Raw genomic sequence first — 17,521 nt, forward strand, 5'->3', positions numbered from 1 at the left:
TTGGCAAACGCCCTGCAGGGTCAGCTATGAGATTCCTAGACCCCGGGTGGCATAAAGGTTAAGTTCTGTGGCTCAGATCCACCCAGTTGTTCCGCGTGAGAAAGACCTGGTGATCTCTAACTGAAGATTATAGTTTAGGAATCCCCTTGGGGCAGTTCTGTTCCGCCAAATAGGATTGTTAGGAATCAGAATCCACTGGTGGCACACAACAACAGCTGGAAGTTGCTTCCAGTTGGGATTGGGATCTCAGCCCGGAACTCAATTGTTTCCTTCCTTCCTTGCACAAGCGTGGGAAAACACATCTGCACAGAGAATTAAGAATTCCCAAACCCTGTCAACTACATCATCCCTGCAAAATCTTCTACTTCATTGTTATTCCCCTTTGACAAGGATGAACATCCTCAGCAAGGTGACAAATCTCATGGTGTATCACTCAGTGAAGCAAATGCAAGCTGTTGATCTTGCCCAAGAGACCTCCCCGAGCAACCTACCAAATGTAGAATCCTTCCTCCTATCCCTTAACCATGCTTTCTGGTTTTCCTAATAGCACTTAAAGCTCTATTTGACATGTTTTCTGTTTCCTTCACCCCTAGAACAGTGTACGTTCCACAAAAGCAGGGACAATTTTCTTTTTTTGTTGTACCTTCAGCATCTAAAATGCTATCTGAGTTTAGAAGACAAGAATTGTTTTTAACAAAAAGTGACCAAGATTAACTTTAAGCAGAGATCTGATTGCAGTTAGGAGGCAACCTCTGGGTGTAGCTATAGAAAAAGAGTCCTGGAGAGAGGAAACAGCAAAGTGGGGTGGCTGGAGTGGCAATGTACACACATGCTCAGCCCACTGTGGCTAGAACGAGGGGCACAAAAGTAAAAGATGAGAAGAGCGAAGATGGGCATCACCTAGTTTTATAGGCCACACTGGCAATTTTAGATTTTATTCTGAGATACATGGGACACTATGGGAGAGTCTTGAACAAAGAAAGGAGTGACAAGATTTGACTTGTATTTTTAAGAAGATTAATCCTGGTTCGAATCCACCAGATGCTGTGCTGGAGAAGGAGGAGCAATCTCCCCCTATACCAATCAGATCCGATTTGACAGTACACACAAAAAATAATAAAATAAAAATTAATCTGTATAGGAAATACGATGAATTAATGAAAAGATACCTCCCAAACCACAAAAATAGAGATCTGATGCCAGCGTTAGTTGAGATACATTTATTTGGATGAGAAAGAGGGCCAAGGGCCAGAAGCCTAAGGCTGGCTTAAGTCTCAGACCCGGGACCTTGCAGCCCTCATGGGCTGGGAGGGGCACCTTTTCTTGCTTAGGTTGGTGAGGATCTGGTCCTGGTTGGGCCGGTAAGGAACCACAAAACTCTGTGGAGGAAGAACTGGACCTCTATTCTCTTCCAGCTGACCTATAAATAGATAACTGGCTCCTGGGGGAGGGGGAAGGGATTGAAAAATTCATGTTACTGAGACCTTGTCAGTACACCTCCTACCATCCTCACCATTTCTTGTGGTTAAGGCCCTTCCCCCATTTTCTTCACATTACCTTTCTTCATCGGGGGGCACTGCTTGCAGGGCACGTAAAACTTCAGGATGCTATCAGTGGGTGGAGAGGGCAGCTCCAGATTTCCAGTTTTATAAGCACCAAGGAGACTGACAGTGACAGTGAGGCCCTCACCTGGGCCCCGCACCATGGACTTTACTGTTCCTGTCACCACTGTAGGAGATTAGGGGTGATGTGAGAAGACAGAGGGCCTGGACTGGAGTCAGAAGGAGGGGCAGCTCTGGAGATGGCAAGGTCAGGACTGGAAGAGCAGGACTGGGGGCTGGGATCCTTACCCAGGTTGCTGGCACAGAAGTTGCTCTGCAAGGTGCCTGATCTCCGGCACTGCTTGGGGCAGGGGGTGGCAGGTGAGTCTAGGAGGAAGGAGAGGCTGTTTGTGGAGGGTGGTTTACCCAGAAATTGCACTCTGCTGCTTCAGCCTCGTAGACTGGAATTTATTTCAAGCAGAAGCATTATCTAGGATATAATGGCAGGTGAGAGGCATGCACTATGGGCAACAAGAGTGAGAGTGCAGGGAAGTGTGCACTGCTGTCTGGGAGAAATCAGTTATTAATTTTAAAGTAACTGTCACAGGTTCTTTTTCCTATAGCTAACTAGGCCTGTGGTTCCAAGCTCTGTCCATTTCTCAGTAGGAAGCACCTAGCACCAGCCACTGGCATCGAGAAGGCATCAATGCTAAATACACAGCTGAGCATTTGAATGAGCTAAGGAAGGAATTCTGAACTGGCTCCCTTCCTCCCCGCTTCCCAGACTCACCAGGATCCACCCTGGTCTCTGCTTCAGGTGAGGCTTTTGGTTTCTCTGCAGGTGGGACTTGGGGCTTGGTGGCAGGCTTGACTTTGGGCCCAGCTGGCTTGGGGCTGGGTGGAGGGCCAGGTTTTTCATCTCCTCTGGAACTGTGGACTGGCCCTGCTTCGGTGGCACCTCGAGGCAGGGTCCTGTAGGAGGCTGAGAAGCCATCGGCAGTGACACTGAGGTCGGAAACGAACTGGACAAGGAGCTCGTTCCCTTCGGAGGAGATGGGGCTGCAAGGCGGGAGGGGTTGTCAAAGCCAGCCACATACCTACCCTACCCTGGGCTGAGTGTTGGCCTCTAACCTCTCTCCTATGCCCCACACTTCCCTCTTGTTCGGCCTGTCCCAGACCTGTGGCCAATCTTCCTGAGCATCGCCCCATCCCCAAATGCTCAAGCACTTTGGGCTCCAGGTGTGTCTGGACTACAGATGTGTCTGTGTGTGTGTGCAGGTTCCTCACAGGTTCAGCTAGGCCCCACTTCCTCCCAAGATTAGTGTGGCAAGGCCCTCTGATACCAGGTGAAGGTTTCAGTCCACACTGCCCACCCTAGTCCTGTCCCCTCACCCTGAGACTGTGTCTCCTCACCCTGGGACTGTGTCCCCTCACCCTGGGAACGTGTACCCTCACCCTGGGACTGTGTCCCCTCACCCTGGGAACGTGTACCCTCACCCTGGGACTCTGTCTCCTCATCCTGAGACTGTGTCCCCTCACCCTGGGAATGTGTCCCCTCACCCTGGGACTGTGTCCCGTCACCCTGCGACTGTGTCCCCTCACCCTGAGACTGTGTCCCCTCACCCTGGGAATGTGTCCCCTCACCCTGGGACTGTGTCCCGTCACCCTGCGACTGTGTCCCCTCACCCTGGGAATGTGTCCCCTCACCTTGGGACTATGTCCCCTCACCCTGGGAATGTGTCCCCTCACCCTGAGACTGTGTCCCCTCACCCTGGGACTGTGTCCCCGCAGAACTTCCCCAGCCTCTTCGAGTCGTCGCTCAGGGCTCCGTTGAATACACTGACCGAGTCATAGCGGCAGTAAGTGTCTGGTTCCAGGTCAAACTTTCCGAAGGTCAGCGAGATTACCTAGCAGTGGAAGAGGCAAGACTGCATGGCCAAGCTGAGGACTCGGAGGGAGTCAGCCCTGCTTTTCTTACCTCCTCTGCCCGCTGCGTCCTGGATGCTTGGCCTCTGTTGTCACTTCCAGGATACACTCAAGCCCTGCCTCACACCATCCTATCAACACCCCTGAAACCTTGCAGTCTCCCCCTTCCAGCATCTTATACCTCAGTCTCCTTAAGTTTCATCACAGTTGTAAACCACTCTGTGTGTGTGTGTGTGTGTGTGTGTGTGTGTGTGTGTGTGTGTGCGCGCGCGCGCGCAATCAAGATCTGGGCGTGCTTTGCTCCCCACTAGCAAAAGCTCAGAGCTTGGGACAGGGCAGATGTTCAAGAGATCCTTGTCGGCTCCAAGTCAGAGGCTTAGCCTAGTCTCCCGCGGACAGCTAAGGGCGCAGCAGGGCAGCGGGGGTGGGTACCTGGTCCGGTGGCGAGATGATGTGCCAGGAACAGCTGATGCCCGGGGGGTAATCGGAATCGGGCCAGTTGGGCGTGGTCAGGGTTCCCTGGGCCTTCTCCAGACGCCCCCCGCAAAATTGGTGCTCTGGGGAGGGGAGAGAGGAGCAGGGGGTGGGGGCCGGTGGAGACCCTCGATCAGCTGGGGAGGAGGGAAATCTAGGGCTTGGAGTCCGTGCAGAAAGCGCGGGTGTTCGGGTCTCAGGAGGAAAGCAAGGAAAGAGGGAGGGGAGTTAGCAGAGAGGGGCGGGTGGGAGTGGGGGGAGCTGGGCTCTGGGAAGCCTGGGACCTCAGGGTGACCAGACGGGAGGTCAAAGGGGAATTGGCTGGGCACGCCCCCTTTCTGCCCCTCCCTCTGACCCGCAGCCACGCAGTTCCTCTTTCCCTGGGAGATCCCATCTCCTCGGCCGGCAGAGAAGTCCCTTATTTGCAGGCGTAAGATCCCTCATGGTGAGGGTGCCCTTGCTTTTCTTTAGGGAGATCTCTCCCTGAAACATTCGAAAGGAGACTTCTTGACGCCAGAAGGGGTGATGGGACCGCAATCGGGAGCCAAGGGCTGGATGTGAGAGGCTCCACGTCTGGAGATCTCCCAGCTCTGGGGTGCCCTCTTACGCCCCTCTAAAGGAGCCCGATTGCGGACGGGGGCGGGCAGTTACTCACCGTCCCAGTAACCCCAGGCCGCCCATTCCACCCGCGGGTCGGTGACCCATTTCCGCCTCGCGCCTGGGGGAGGGCCTGGAAGAGGGGGTAGGTGGGAGCGGGAAGGGGGAGAGAAGACGGGGAGGAGGGACTGAAGGGGCAGTTAGTGAGGGGAGAGGGTATGGGAGGTGATGGGGGCCCTAGGCTCTGGGGCACAAGTTTTTAGGGTTGCAGTTAAGGCTGGGGGTGGGGCCGGGAGGAGGAGGAGGAAGGCGGAGGTGAGGGAGGTCTCACCAGTGCCCGAGGTGGCCCTCCCGCTGTACCAGAGCAGGAAGCCTCGTCCTCCCGTGCCCTCGTCAGCGGTCATCCTCAGGGTCACCTGGTTACCCGGGGCGACGATTGGCGCTGGCCGAAATGTCCCGCAGAAACGTCCGAGCCTCTGGCCCGACGTCCCGACCCCCGCAAAAACCTCCAAAGCATCATAGCGACAGGCGGGGTGCTGCTCCAAATCAAAGACCCGGAAGGAGAGAGACACAGTCTGGCCCTCAGGGACCTGGAAGCAGAGGCAAGGGCAGGGGACCCCCACAGTTAGGCCACACACAGTGCAGGCCGAGGGATTTCCTGCAGAAACTGGCTCCATAGGCCTGGGACAGTTTGGGACCCCACTGGGGAGCAGAGAGGAGGGCAGGTTCTGCAGGCTGGCCTGAGCACAAGACAAGGGCTGAGGTCCTAGGAGGACTTAGAGGGCAAGAAAGACGCTGAGGTGGGAGAATCACACCTAAAATAGATGAAGAGATTAGAGATGGGCTGATGGCAGCAGGGGACTAGATGGGATAACATCCCCAGGTTGGAAACGTGGTGTTAGGGGTCCCCCTGGGCAGTTAGGCCTTTGCCAGCCAGAACCCATTCCTTGGAGGTCTTACAGTGACCAGAGGGACCTTCTCACCGTTATTGTCCAGATGCACTCCTTACTGGGGGGATAGAGGTTGGGGAAACCCTCGCTTGCCACGTAACCTGACTCTGCAGTTATTTCCCCTCCACACAGGAACACAGGTCTGGAGAATGGAAGAGAGACTCCTCATGAGTCCAAGGAACAGGGGAGAGGACAGAGAGAGAAAAAAGGCCAAGGGGTCTAAGCAGAGCAGCCAGGCTGGAGGGGACAAGGATATCCTGGGACCAGTGACTCAGGCATCTCTCCCCACCCCCACTCTGGGACTGGAATTCCCGGAATCCTCAGCCCCCCTTCTTCATGCTCCCTCTTCGCCTTGCCTGGCAATGGGGACAGGAGCCGCCTAACTGCTTCCAGATGTGGACACAGCCACGAGGAGAGTCGGTGGGGGGTGGAGGGGGAAGGGGCGGAGAGATGAAGGCAGAGGCAACAGCAATGGCCTCAAACTGAAATTGGACATCAGGCGCCCTGAGTTCTCACCCTTTGCCCTGCTTCCATTCTGGCTAACTACTTGAGTATGTGATTCCCAGGTCTCCCACACTCCTACCCCACAATATTCTAATTCCCTCATGGAGTCCAGATGTTTCGCTACCAAGTAAGTTCCAAGTCTGAACCCTGTCAGTTTCCATCAAGGTGGGGGGCACCCAGGACTGGGTAGATTGGGAGACTTGGAGGGCAGAGGGCGAGGGATGGAAGAATGGGGAGCAGTGCTGAACTGAGGAGACAGTCTTATAGCAGAGAGGAAGGGCTTGGAATGCACAGAAATGAGGGCTGTGGTCAATCTGGAGAGTGGTGCATTAGCAAAAGGATCCACAAACCCCCCCAGGCATAAGCCCCCAGAAACCAGGGCTTTTGAAGCTTCCTGGACTTATCTGGTTGGTGCCAAGAGACCTACCTGGTATAGTTGGGGGTCTGGCCCTGGGCAAGGGGCAGCAGGGCCCAGGCAGTGAGGAGGGGCCCCAGGAAGGAGGCTGTGGCAGCTGGCAGCATGGCTGGGGGGAGAGGCACTGGGGTCCTCAGGACAGAGGCAGCGGTGGAGTTTAGCGGCAGCAGTGGCGGCAGCAGCGAGATAATCAGTGCCAGATGAGGCAGCCGCGGGTGTGTGGGCGTGGGGACTGGCCAGTGGGGAGGATAGGGGAGGCGGGCCGGGGAGAGCAGAGCTGGGACAGTGGGGAGTTTAGGGGCCTCTTTAGGTCCAGGACACATAAATATTAACCTACATTGGGTTGGGGGTGGAGCATCAGACCCTTGGCCGGAATCAAGACATTAAGATAGCTTCTGGTCTTCCCCAGGAGACTAGGCTACCCAGGACCACTCCCACTCATTGTTTCTTCACACCTGAGTCTTTGGATTCTTCTTCTACCGCTCTTCCTGATCACCCTCGGATCTGTCCTCTATCCTCAGGAGATTTCTCTCCCAAACATATGAAGGTACAGACAGGAGAGGGTAGGGAACATTGGTATGTATGTGCATCAATATTCTTATATTGAAACCTATAAGGAAACCCAGTCTCCTTTTCCCAGAGGGACGACGAAAAAGAGAGGGAAACTGAGAAAGAGGAGGCTGGAGACCTTGGAATGATCCGTGTGCTGCCAGAAGGGAGCAGAATGTCAAGGAAAAGCACATGTGAGATCAGACCTGGAGTAATCAAGAGAAAATGGTTAACTTTACAGGAATAAAGGGAAATGAGCAGGAGATTGTCAGGAGTCAGAAGAAAGTGGCTTCCTCTGATATGGAGGATCTGTGTGGGGAAGTAAGACTGTGAGTTAACTAGGTTGTTCCAGAAAGTGGGACTATGATTTCCAAGTTAAAAAAGACTGGGATGGGTCTTCAGAGAGCAGGAAGGAGGAAGCTGAAATCAGGTGGTTCCTGGCCAGCAGCAACTGTGACCTGAGCCGCCACGTCTGCTCCTGTCCTGCCAGCCTCCCTCCCCTCACCCAGCGGCTGTCTGGCTCCCGTCCCCCCTGCCCCTTCATTTTGCACCCAGGGTTCCAAACTGGGCCTCGCTCAGACTTTTATTCTAGTTGTCCATCAGATATCTTGTCCAAGGTAGCAGGTTGAGAGCCCCTCCTGGGCAGCCCCCAAATATTTCATAGAACAGTTCCCTGTCCCCCGTCCTGGTATGTCTGGCAGTCCCTGTCCCCCTGTACCCCCTCCCCCTGTATACACAGTATTCCTTGCTGCCACTCCATCTCTCCTTAGCCCCTGGCCCAGGGCCAGACATCCCCTCCAGGGGTGAGGCTAGGAGAGAGGAGTCAGCTCTCAGCAGCTGGGGGGCCTGTGCCGACCCCTCCAGCAGCCCTCTGCAGCATGTCCAGGGCCTCCCAGAAGAAATCTCTCTGTGCGGCCATCAAAGGCATCCAGCCCACGATCTCCTTCATCTTCTCCATGCGGTCCTGCAATGTGGGGCAGCTGTGGATCTGGCTGAGGTACTCCTCACAGGCCTGTGCTGCCCCCCCGAGGTCCTGAGGGGGCCCGGCCCTGAGGCCGGGTTCAGGGGTCCCCACCACCCTGCTGGCCGGCAGGTCCCGATAGGCGAGATGGTGCTCAATGTCATGGCTGGACAGCAAGTAGAGGCACTCTCTCGTGGAACAGAGTGAGCAGGCACAAAAGGGGACCTTGGAGGAGAAAGGGGCATGACCCAATGGGACCCTTGGTCCAGGGGTTCCAGGGACATCCTGGCTACTCAGGTCTGTGGTGTCCCTCCCTCTCAAAGCAGCCCCAAGCAGCCAAGGAAGCGGACTGCTGGCAGAGCCTCAGGGTCATGTAAGGTTAGAGAGAGCTGGGAGTCCTAGAGCCTGGCAGGAGAGGAAGAAAGGGTGGGACTGGGGGAAAGGGCCCTCTGTGAGTATGTGCAGGAGCCCAGCTCCAGCCCTCTGGTCTACCTGACTTTATTGTTCCTGCCCTCCCTGACCACCTGACCTTGACTTGGAGCTTGACGAAGGAGGCACTCCCTTTAGGCCAGCCCGGGAGGCGTCCTCCAGCACCACAGCCACAGCCCAGCAGCTCCTTGCTGAAGTCTGAGCCCTGACTCAGAACCAGGGAGTGGTTGAGACCGCACCACAGGGCAATGGGACGTTGCAGATAATATACCTGAGGATACAGGGTCAGGGCCCCTGAGGGGGGAACAATCAAGGGCTGAGGGTCCAGGTCAGGGACGGGTAACAGGAAGGCTCAAGAGAGAATATAAACTAGGAAGAAATGGGACCAAGCACCCCTCTTATGAAGTCACCCCACTGACTGCCATGGGCCCCATGTCTCTGCTTGGGTACTCCTGCTGCCCTGTGGTCTAATGAGGGGCTGGGTCTATCATTCTCATTGGTGCTTTGTTTCTGTGCTGCTCTCCACTCTCTCATCTTACCCATCTAGACCTCTGGCCTCTCATTCAGCCTCAAAGTTAAACCAAATCCACAGCCTTCTAGTTGACTGACTCAGAGAGCCTGAAGGAGTCGGCCCAACTGCTCTTAGGTTTCCAAGGCTGTACATCTTCACAGAAGCAGATCGTCTCATCTTTCTCCCCTGGAGCAGCTGCTAAATTTGACCCACCAACCATTTGGTTACATCTGGATTCTTTAACGATTATGCCACCAGGACTCCTCGGGGGGAAGAAATCGCCTTCCTCTTGTGCAGGCGCTCTCATCCTGTGCAGTTCCAGGTCAGCGCTCAAAGAAGGGTTTCCCGCCTTTTTTTTTTTTTCTTCCTTTGTCTCTCTAGCATTTTTAATTTGTCATATTACAACCCTAAAAAGTTACCATATATATAGCATATGAAAAATAGCTATCTTTTAAAAAAAAATTCCTCAATACATTCCTCTTGACTCCAGCCACTTCCTATGTGACCAGTCTGAGGTTGGCCACATTTTTTCCTCACCACATCCAGGTTTTCCTGAGTTTTCTAAGAACTGGCTCCTCGCCCTACTGACGTGCTCTCCGTAAAGGCACTGCCAGCTCCCAGGGCCTCTCACACAATCTCCTGACACTGTGAGCACGTTGAGTTTTAGAGCACAGGTAAGTCATTGACCGTCATTAGAGAAAAACAGCGATGCACCGGAAAACAAATATTGAAAAATTCCTTTTCACTGTTTCCTATGCAAATACCTACATCCATGTGTGTGTATGTATATGCATATCTGTATATGCATATACATACACACACACACACACACACACACACACATATAAAACAGTTTCTTTTTAAACAAATGTAGTCTTACACCATGTCCACCATTTAATAAAGTTGGGGCTTTTTTTACCTAAAAATATGACATGAACGTCTTTCTCTGTCAGTAAATATATTCCCATAGTGGTAGCGCTCTGTTAACTGCCCACTCTTACTTGAAATGTTCTGCTCCACGGCTCCTAGGATATGGCATTTGAGGGGCGAGCCTACCCTCTCAGAGACAACATCATCTCTATTCCTACTACCCCCAAAGTAGCCACTCCTCAGGATTTACCTGTCTCTTGGTCATTTCAATCTGTTCCAGTGGGGAATCTTTAATTGCCAGTGAGGCATTTTCCCTTTAGTGTTTTATTACCACTGCAAAAAGTTCAAATCACATTCTTCTTTCTAACTCAATTTTATGGGCAATACCATCTTTCTCCAAGGGACCTATTTCCTGAGCCAGGTTTGTCAGACTTGCCCCTCTTCGCATCTAAAAGTTACTAGGCCTATTCATTTTCTTTTAAGACATCTCTCAGATCCATTCACACTACCACTGCATTGACCCAGGTCTCTGTCTCAAAGTGCTATTATCACTCACAGTTCCCTAGTAGGCTTCCTGTTCTCCAGAGTGCTAACTACTACTGCCAAGTGTTCTCAGTCACCCTCTGGGGTGCCTTTTCCTCCGGGCTTTCACCCACCTAGATCTCTTCTCACTGATTCCTAACACAGTCTCTCTGCCAGAGTCCCAGGTACTCTTTGTTCCATTACACAGAATGCTTTTCCCTACCTACCTAGGCCTGTTTATATCTTAGCTGTTCCACTTCCTCCAGCCTCCCTTTCTCTTCATTGAATTCTTCTTGCACCTGTAGTTTGTACTACACAGAACAGCACTGAATTCGACCTCATGGTGTCAATCCAGGACAAGACATGGAACACAATCACAGGAATTACATACTGACTGGCTTCATTTCCCTACAGAGTAGCAAGTGGATTCTCTGGAAAGTGGAGAAGCCCAGGGGTTAAAGAGTGGGAGGAAGAGGGTCAGGATGAGTGCTGCTGGGAAGCAGTCTCACCTGAGTGGGTTCCCCTCGGTCCATTTTGTCCCCTGTTCCCAGCTGCCCATATCTGTTATTTCCCTGCATGAAGATTCGGCCAAATTCATCCACCAGGCCAAGGTGATTATAGCCAAGAGCACAAAATAGTATCTAAGAGCAAAGATAGAAAGGAGATAGTGCTCAGCTCCTGGCAGAGAAACTCTGACCTCTAGAATCTCCCAACCACTAGGCCTCCATGTCCAGGTGGTCTTTCTTTCTTATGCCCTTACCCTGTACCCTGTCTGAAAGATCACTTAGCTCCTACCCCTCGTTCAGGCTCTTGGTATCTTCGAATCCCTAAAGTCCCTCCTACTTTGGCCTACCCCTTCCCCCAAGAACCTACCTTGGCAGGCAGTGAGAGAGCAAGTGGCATCTGCTGGTCCAGGGGATCAAAGGCTTGGAGGGTCCCAAAGAGATCACGATACACCCCGGGGGTGTGCACCTCAAAATACACTGCCCCCTGGTCTGGGGAGTCAGGAGCCTTCAGCTCAGTGGCTTTGGGCACCAGTTTTCTAGGGATAAGGTTCCCCTCCCCACCGCCCGAATATCACACCCAACAGAAATGCATCTTTTCTTCAGGATGCTCTGAAGGGTTTACCATCGGGCTGGGACAGGGAGGAGGCTGTCAGCCTTTAGAGGGTTTGCTGAGGGCTGGATGGAGTCTTGAGAAGAAGGAAGGTGGTTCTTACCTGTGATATAGAGGGTACTGCTCTGATTGGAAGCCATACAGGCCACACGAAGGTGAGGCAGGCAACGGGACACCTTCCTTAGGGTCAGCTGGACTGTGTAGGAACGTGGCTGGTCCAGCTGAGTTTCATTCACCACCAACGAGTAGATCTTCCCTTCCTCTGGGAGGTGCGAGGAGGCAGATAAATATGGAGGCAGAGCCTCTCCAATAGCTATATTACCTTCCCAATAGACTTCCCTATGCCATACAGATAAAACTTAACTGCCTCCAAAGAAGTTGAAAGGAACAGAGTAGAGATGAAATAAAGGCATATTTATTTCAATTTAAAGTATCTTTGGACCTCAGGAGCTCTAGTGGTCTCGTGGCAAGAAGCTGCACTGCAATCCCAGAGGTATCCGGTTCGAATCCACCAGATGCTCTGCTAGAGAAGGAGGGGCAATCTCCTCCTGTACCAGTCAGATCCAATTTGACGGTACACACACACACACACACACAAAATAATAAATTTTTTTTTAAAAAAGTATCTTCAGACCTCACATTCCCCAGACTCCAGACCCTAGCCACCAAAAGCAAATCAGAGGAGTACTTTAGTGTAGGAGATAAGAAAGAACATACCAGATCTGAAAAATCCACTGAAAGGCAGGAAGAGTAATATTTAGGAGGTTTCGATCCCTATATCGCCTTAAGTGATACACAGGAAATCATGTTTAGGGGTTTGGTCAAATTTGGAGGCATACATTAGAAAAAGAGAAAAAAAAATTTAAGAAAAGATAAAGAGGAAGAAGTTTGGGGAAAAAAAAGAGGTGGTGGTATGTAAATTGGGGAGATTAGCATTTTAAAAAAATCCAAAGAACCCAGGCATCCACTTGAACAGTGATTTTCAAACTAGTGTTTTCGGCAGCGAGGTCATTTATTCATACATATTAGACAGAATCGCTAGACGAGGAGACAGGCAAAAACCAATTCACTTAATTTGAAACCAGAAAAGGTGGCATGCAGAGCCCTCTGAGACCTCCCTTTTCCCCTGGAGAAGGCCCTAGAAGAGTCCGCAGGGAACACTTTGGAAACACTACCTTGGGCCATACCTGTGAGGAGCAGTAGTGACCGCTGAGTCTCCTGACCAACCAGTGCGATCTGTTTGAAGCTCATGGAGTGGTGGAAGGTCATCTTAAACACACGCTGTCCGCTGGACTGCAGATAGACCTCCACGCAGTCACAGACCCGGCTTCCTGTTGTGCCCACCACTCCGAACTGCTCCCGAGTGGCCAATACATAGAGGTATTTACGGTAAACAGTGTCACATCTTGGGTCAGAGGCAAACTGTGAGAGAAGATAAAGGGTTATGGGGATGTATAGCCTGGGGTGGGATGAAGCCAGGCTAACTGCATTTTGGGTACAGAAATGAGATACTTGGGTCTTGAGATGGAAAATGAGGACTTATTTATGAGGGATGAGTTCTCAGTTGTTTGGGTTCTGCTACTCACATCTTTGGCTCCGCGACATAACACAACATAGCGGCAGGCCCGCTTCCACTGGATCTGGCCAAGGGTGGAGGACACCAGGGCATTTTTGAGGAAGAAGAGGGTCCCCGTGTAGTCAAGAATGAAGACATGGTCCTTGGTGGGCAAAAAGCGACGGTAACCGTGGGCTAGCAGGGGTGCCACACTTTTGTTGAGACAACGGCGGCGGCCCCCAAATGCTTGGAAATACAGGCCCTTCGTGTCTGGAGGAGGGAAGGAGATAGAAGGTTCATGGTGTGGAGATGACACAAGTCAGAGGTTGGGCATAATGATCTCTCAGACACCTGGGCATTAGGCTCCTTTCTGTCCTCAGGGCTGATAATAGACAACTTAGAAGGCATACTCAGTTACAGCCCATGTCTGAAATTAAGTACCCTACCCCACCTCAGCCCTGAGCCACACACACTTCTGAGTAAGCACTCCTAATTTTTTTTTTTTTTATCAGAGACATAAAGAGAACAAGAAGAATAAGTATACAGACAAGAGGCAGGAGGAGTGAAAAACAATGACTTAAGCTAGCAACTCTCCCTCACTCCCAGCTCTGGATCTGCTATGTGGAGAGAGGGCTTTTCTCCTAATCTTCTGGTATGCGAGATGAAATGAATGGAGATAGACAGAGGCTCTGGGGAGTGGAAGGGTTTTAAGAGCATGGTTCTCAACTTGGGATCATAGTGATCCTCTGAGGCCATTTTCGCTGTCACAACTGAGGGAGATGTTGCTGGCTTCTAGTAGGGAGAGGCCTAGGATGCAGCTAAAAATTCTGTAAGGCACAGAACAGGCCCCCCCCAAAAAAACCCACAAAAACACGTGCCTAGTGACAAGAATGAAAAGCCTGACTTAACAGAGGGGTGGGTGTGTGGAAACTCCAGGTTTGGGTAAAATTTAGAAGACAGTTTCCACATGGAGAGAACTAGTAATGCAAAGGATACCTATCCGAGGGTAGTTCTAGACACTTGGAGGAAGTAGTCAATTGAGTGTGTTTGAGTCTAACAAATTTCTCTCTGAGAAAAGGGTCCTTCAAGGTTGCCTGAAGAGAGCAAAGGGCATCAGACAACTTTACAGAGCAGGAGGGATCCCAGAGTGGGCTAGGACAGAGGCAAGGAAAACTGGAGGTTCTGGGGAAGGTGTACAGTTAAGAATGGCAGCTCTCTTCCAGGGCCGGACCCCAGAACCCTGTTCTCGCAGGCGAGGACTGAGCCTGCTGCAGATGCGCCTCCACACGCCCTCAGCATCGCACACTTGGTGGAAGTAGCGGCAGGTCTGGCCCAGGGCGAGTACATCTTTGACTGGGAGGAATGAGATGATATGCTCCACCTGGTGGGCAGGAAGGAGGAAGCAGGGGTCACTGGGATTCCTTGGTGATCTGGCCTCCAATCCTTTAGTCTCGACACCTGCCCTCTCATAAAGACTTACCAGCTCTGGGGGGAACAACTGAACAGAAACAGGCCTCCCTCTCCCTTTCTTCTTTTCACCCCAAAACTCTGGGCCACAGGAAGGGCAGCTCCGCTTCACCTGCCCAAGGAGAAGGGAAGAGTCTGGGGCTCCATGAGGGTTGTGCCTCTTTTCCTCCTCAGCCTATCTTTCCTAACTCTGACTCCCAGCTCTGTGTTGTGAAATCACTCCCCCTCTCTCCTTCTATCAGTCACCGTTCCCTGCCTGCCTGGTTCCCCACTTCTTGAAATAAGCCTTCTCAGGGACCACCTGGGGCCATCTCCCTGCCCTTCCCTTGCCTGCTCCCCTCACCCTGAGCCTCTTTTCCAATCCTTGCCCATACAGTCGGGTGGATTTTTGTAGCTTCTGTCTCCTACTTCTCCTCAACATCCTGACTGCCCCTTCCCTGGTTCTGCCCTCCTCCCTGTAGGCCCTCTGGGTCCCTACTGCCTTTCTCACACCATGTCCCCTGCCTGGGGCTCAGAAGACTTCTGGGGCTCCTCTGCTTCCTAGACCCCTCCCCCTTTGGAGCCTGGGGCAAACAAATGTCTCTGTGACCTCACTGTTCAGTCACTGTGACCTACTTTCCTCACGTTTGCCCGCGATTGTATCTCAAGACAGCTCCTGGGTTCTAGCGGAGCTGGAGCCGCCAAATGGCTCATGGGTGTGCAAATAAAAATGTGGACTATTGTAGAGGAGACCTTTACGTTTTTCCATGTGAGGCCCTTTTAGCACGAACTCTGTAGAGAAATTCTGGTGAAGTCTCCCTATCCGAGAAGACAAGGACTTCGAGGGAATTTGCAGCCCAAGAAGCAAGTTAAAACCAACAGAAAATTAAGTATAAACTCAATTTGGTAGGTAAGAAGGAAAGATGACACTTCTGATGGCCACCCAGTTCACAGAAGCATGCAGCGGGTGCAAATGGGGCTGATTCAGCACGACTCTCTCCTGACAGTGCTCATTAAGGGCGGGCACTTGGGACAGTAACATCACTGTGTGAAGGGCACCCTGTGAAGGTGGAAGGAAAGGGTAGGTTTACTTTCCTCTTCTGAAAGTTTAGAGTGTCTTCTAGAGTCCAGAAGGAGCCCTGGTGGTGGAATGCATAATGTGTGGGGCTGCTAACCGAAAGGTTGATAGTTCAGTCCACCAGTTGATTTTGGAAATATGGATGAGCAGCTTCCTCCAATAAAGATTTACCACCTAGGAAACCGAATGGAGGGTTGCTATAACGGAACCAACTCATGGAGGCAGCGTGGGGGAGAGGACTTTGGTTCTTAGAATCTAAGTCATCAACTTACATCTTAATAGAAGCTGGGGTTCTTGCCCAAGAACATGGAAACAGCCCAGATGTCCAACCACAATGGAATGGATCGAAAAATTATGGTACCTTCATTCATACAATGGAATACTATGCAGCACGTAGAAGCAATGACTTTGTAAATTATTACCTAGCTTGGGAGGGACTGGAGAGCATTACGCTGAGTGAACTAATTCAGTTCCACAAAGACAAATATTATACAAAACCACTTTTGTAGAATGAGTACGAGGATGCAAGGGGAGGAGGGTGGAAGCAGAGAGGTGAAGATGTGCGGGGAGGGGGAGTTAATTATGGGGTTGTACAGTATGATGGGGGGTGAGGGACACTGGGAGAATCTGGTTTGAAAAACAATGTATTTGAATTTTGTAAGTAGTGATTTGTAACTAGTGTGACTTAAAAAAAAAAAAAAAAAAAAAAAAAAGGCAGCAGCAGCCGCTGGAGCTGTAAAGTTAGGACCAGAAGTTCTAGGTTAACAAGTCCAAGAAGTTGCTGGCTTTTCCGGGGGCGCAAAGGAACCCGTCTCCGTGGACACGGAGGCAGGAGCTACACAGTATTACAGCATCAGTCATTCCTTTACTGTGCCAGGTAATAGACTTTGTCAACCATCTAGTCAAATGTGTACTTCTGGCAACAAATTTCGTATCTGGGATATGAGTGATAGAAAGTAACTGCAGGTATTAATGGCTGTTCTTAAGGACCATTCCTAGGCGGGACCGACCCATTAGCGGACCCTGAAGCGGGTTTTCAGGGGCAGTAGATTGCAGAGAGGAGACTGTCCATCTTCCTCTGGTGGAATAGGGCCTCTGAGGTGATGAAGTCCCCTCTAAACTTCCCAGGTCTTGTGCCTCTAACTCTTGACAGGAGCGGGACCGCTCCTCTGGTCAGGTTGACAGGTGGGAGGATTGCCCACCCGTTCAGGGTTTTCCTCTCCCTCCTAATTCTCTGCCTTCATGCTCCCTTCACGAGCGGGGAGTGGGAGGGGTAAGAGATCTACAGTTTTGGGGGAGGCGCCCCGCCCTGGGAGGAGGGACCCTCGCACGTCTCCGTGATGCTTTCAACTGCATCTATCTCCTCTACGAACTGGCTCAGGCGCCAACTGCATCTATCTCCTCTACGAACTGGCTCAGGCGCTAGCTTTGCTCCATTGGTCTCTTTCCTCGCGGTCTCCACGCTGGCTGTCCCCTAACATACTGGCCCTGCACACCCGCTCCAGCCCCTGCACTGACTGATCCAATGGGCCAAGGCGCACAGCGCTTATCCTTTACCTCAGTCTCAAAGTTCTAGCTCACCGGCCTCCTCCTTAGCGATGAGAACGCCTTCTCGCCCATGCTATTGGTAAGTAGAGCTGTCTCTCAGAACAGAGGCCAGGTTCTGGCAGAACTGATTGGTTTTCTTGACAGTCACTCGATGGTATCTGGTTTCTGATTGGTGATCGTGAGACAAGGAAGGCTAGCCCGGTTGGTGGTCTCTCGAGTCCCCTGACTTCTAGTTGAGAGTCGGAGTTCCCGCCTCCTGCTTGGATTTTATTGGCTCCGTCTCCAACCCTAAGCATTGCGATTGGATGTTGGTGGGTCGGCTAGAGCGGGGCCGTTGACGAGCGCTCGTTCTCTTTCCCTCCCCTTCCCTCGCCTCACTCCAGTGTTGGAGTATCCACGCCCACCCGGTTGTCCCCCCAGCTTCTGATTCGCTGCTTCTGACGCATCTCGGAGCCCGGATTGGTCCGCTGAGCTGCGCCCTGCTTCCTCGCCTCCGAAGTGACTACGGCGGCTCCGAAGAGGGGGAGGG

General features: G+C 52.1%; 2 protein-coding genes across 4 annotated transcripts; both read right to left on the bottom strand.

The window, feature by feature from the left end:
- Positions 1 to 1,274: 1,274 nt before the first annotated feature.
- Positions 1,275 to 6,560, bottom strand: PCOLCE (procollagen C-endopeptidase enhancer). Its single transcript, XM_006896579.1, has 9 exons — positions 6,420 to 6,560; positions 5,522 to 5,630; positions 4,870 to 5,128; positions 3,900 to 4,024; positions 3,312 to 3,448; positions 2,332 to 2,600; positions 1,851 to 1,928; positions 1,558 to 1,728; positions 1,275 to 1,441 (listed from the first exon to the last, which is right to left on the bottom strand). The coding sequence occupies exons 1-9, from the start codon at positions 6,512 to 6,514 to the stop codon at positions 1,275 to 1,277; spliced, it is 1,410 nt and encodes a 469-aa protein (XP_006896641.1). The 5' UTR covers positions 6,515 to 6,560.
- Positions 6,561 to 7,718: 1,158 nt separating this feature from the next.
- FBXO24 (F-box protein 24) lies at positions 7,719 to 17,064 on the bottom strand. Of its 3 annotated transcripts, none has more exons than XM_006896466.1 (10): positions 17,026 to 17,064; positions 14,401 to 14,499; positions 14,118 to 14,301; positions 12,952 to 13,190; positions 12,553 to 12,787; positions 11,469 to 11,627; positions 11,123 to 11,244; positions 10,759 to 10,890; positions 8,447 to 8,617; positions 7,719 to 8,142 (listed from the first exon to the last, which is right to left on the bottom strand). In XM_006896466.1, the coding sequence occupies exons 1-10, from the start codon at positions 17,062 to 17,064 to the stop codon at positions 7,780 to 7,782; spliced, it is 1,743 nt and encodes a 580-aa protein (XP_006896528.1). In that variant the 3' UTR covers positions 7,719 to 7,779. The 3 variants fall into 3 exon arrangements, with proteins under 3 accessions (XP_006896528.1, XP_006896529.1, XP_006896530.1); XM_006896467.1 differs by lacking the exon at positions 17,026 to 17,064 and adding an exon at positions 14,880 to 14,952; XM_006896468.1 differs by lacking the exon at positions 17,026 to 17,064 and adding an exon at positions 14,731 to 14,835.
- Between the last annotated feature and the right edge of the window lie 457 nt (positions 17,065 to 17,521).

This window comes from Elephantulus edwardii, unplaced genomic scaffold, assembly GCF_000299155.1.
Source record: "Elephantulus edwardii isolate Elephantulus edwardi_28Jun2011 unplaced genomic scaffold, EleEdw1.0 scaffold00186, whole genome shotgun sequence".
Taxonomy (NCBI): domain Eukaryota; kingdom Metazoa; phylum Chordata; class Mammalia; order Macroscelidea; family Macroscelididae; genus Elephantulus; species Elephantulus edwardii.

Bases quoted from the DNA above. Each gene is read 5' to 3' on its own strand.
- PCOLCE (XM_006896579.1), bottom strand. From the start codon at position 6,514: ATGCTGCCAGCTGCCACAGCCTCCTTCCTGGGGCCCCTCCTCACTGCC. The intron at 5,631-6,419 runs GTAGGTCTCTTG...TCCATTCTCCAG, and splicing joins CAGACCCCCAACTATACCAG to ACCTGTGTTCCTGTGTGGAG. The intron at 1,929-2,331 runs GTGAGTCTGGGA...CCTTCCTCCTAG, and splicing joins AGAGACCAGGGTGGATCCTG to ACTCACCTGCCACCCCCTGC.
- FBXO24 (XM_006896468.1), bottom strand. From the start codon at position 14,808: ATGTTGAGGAGAAGTAGGAGACAGAAGCTACAAAAATCCACCCGACTG. The intron at 14,302-14,400 runs GTAAGTCTTTAT...CCTGCCCACCAG, and splicing joins AGTTGTTCCCCCCAGAGCTG to GTGGAGCATATCATCTCATT. The intron at 12,788-12,951 runs GTGAGTAGCAGA...CTTCTCTCACAG, and splicing joins TATGTCGCGGAGCCAAAGAT to TTTGCCTCTGACCCAAGATG.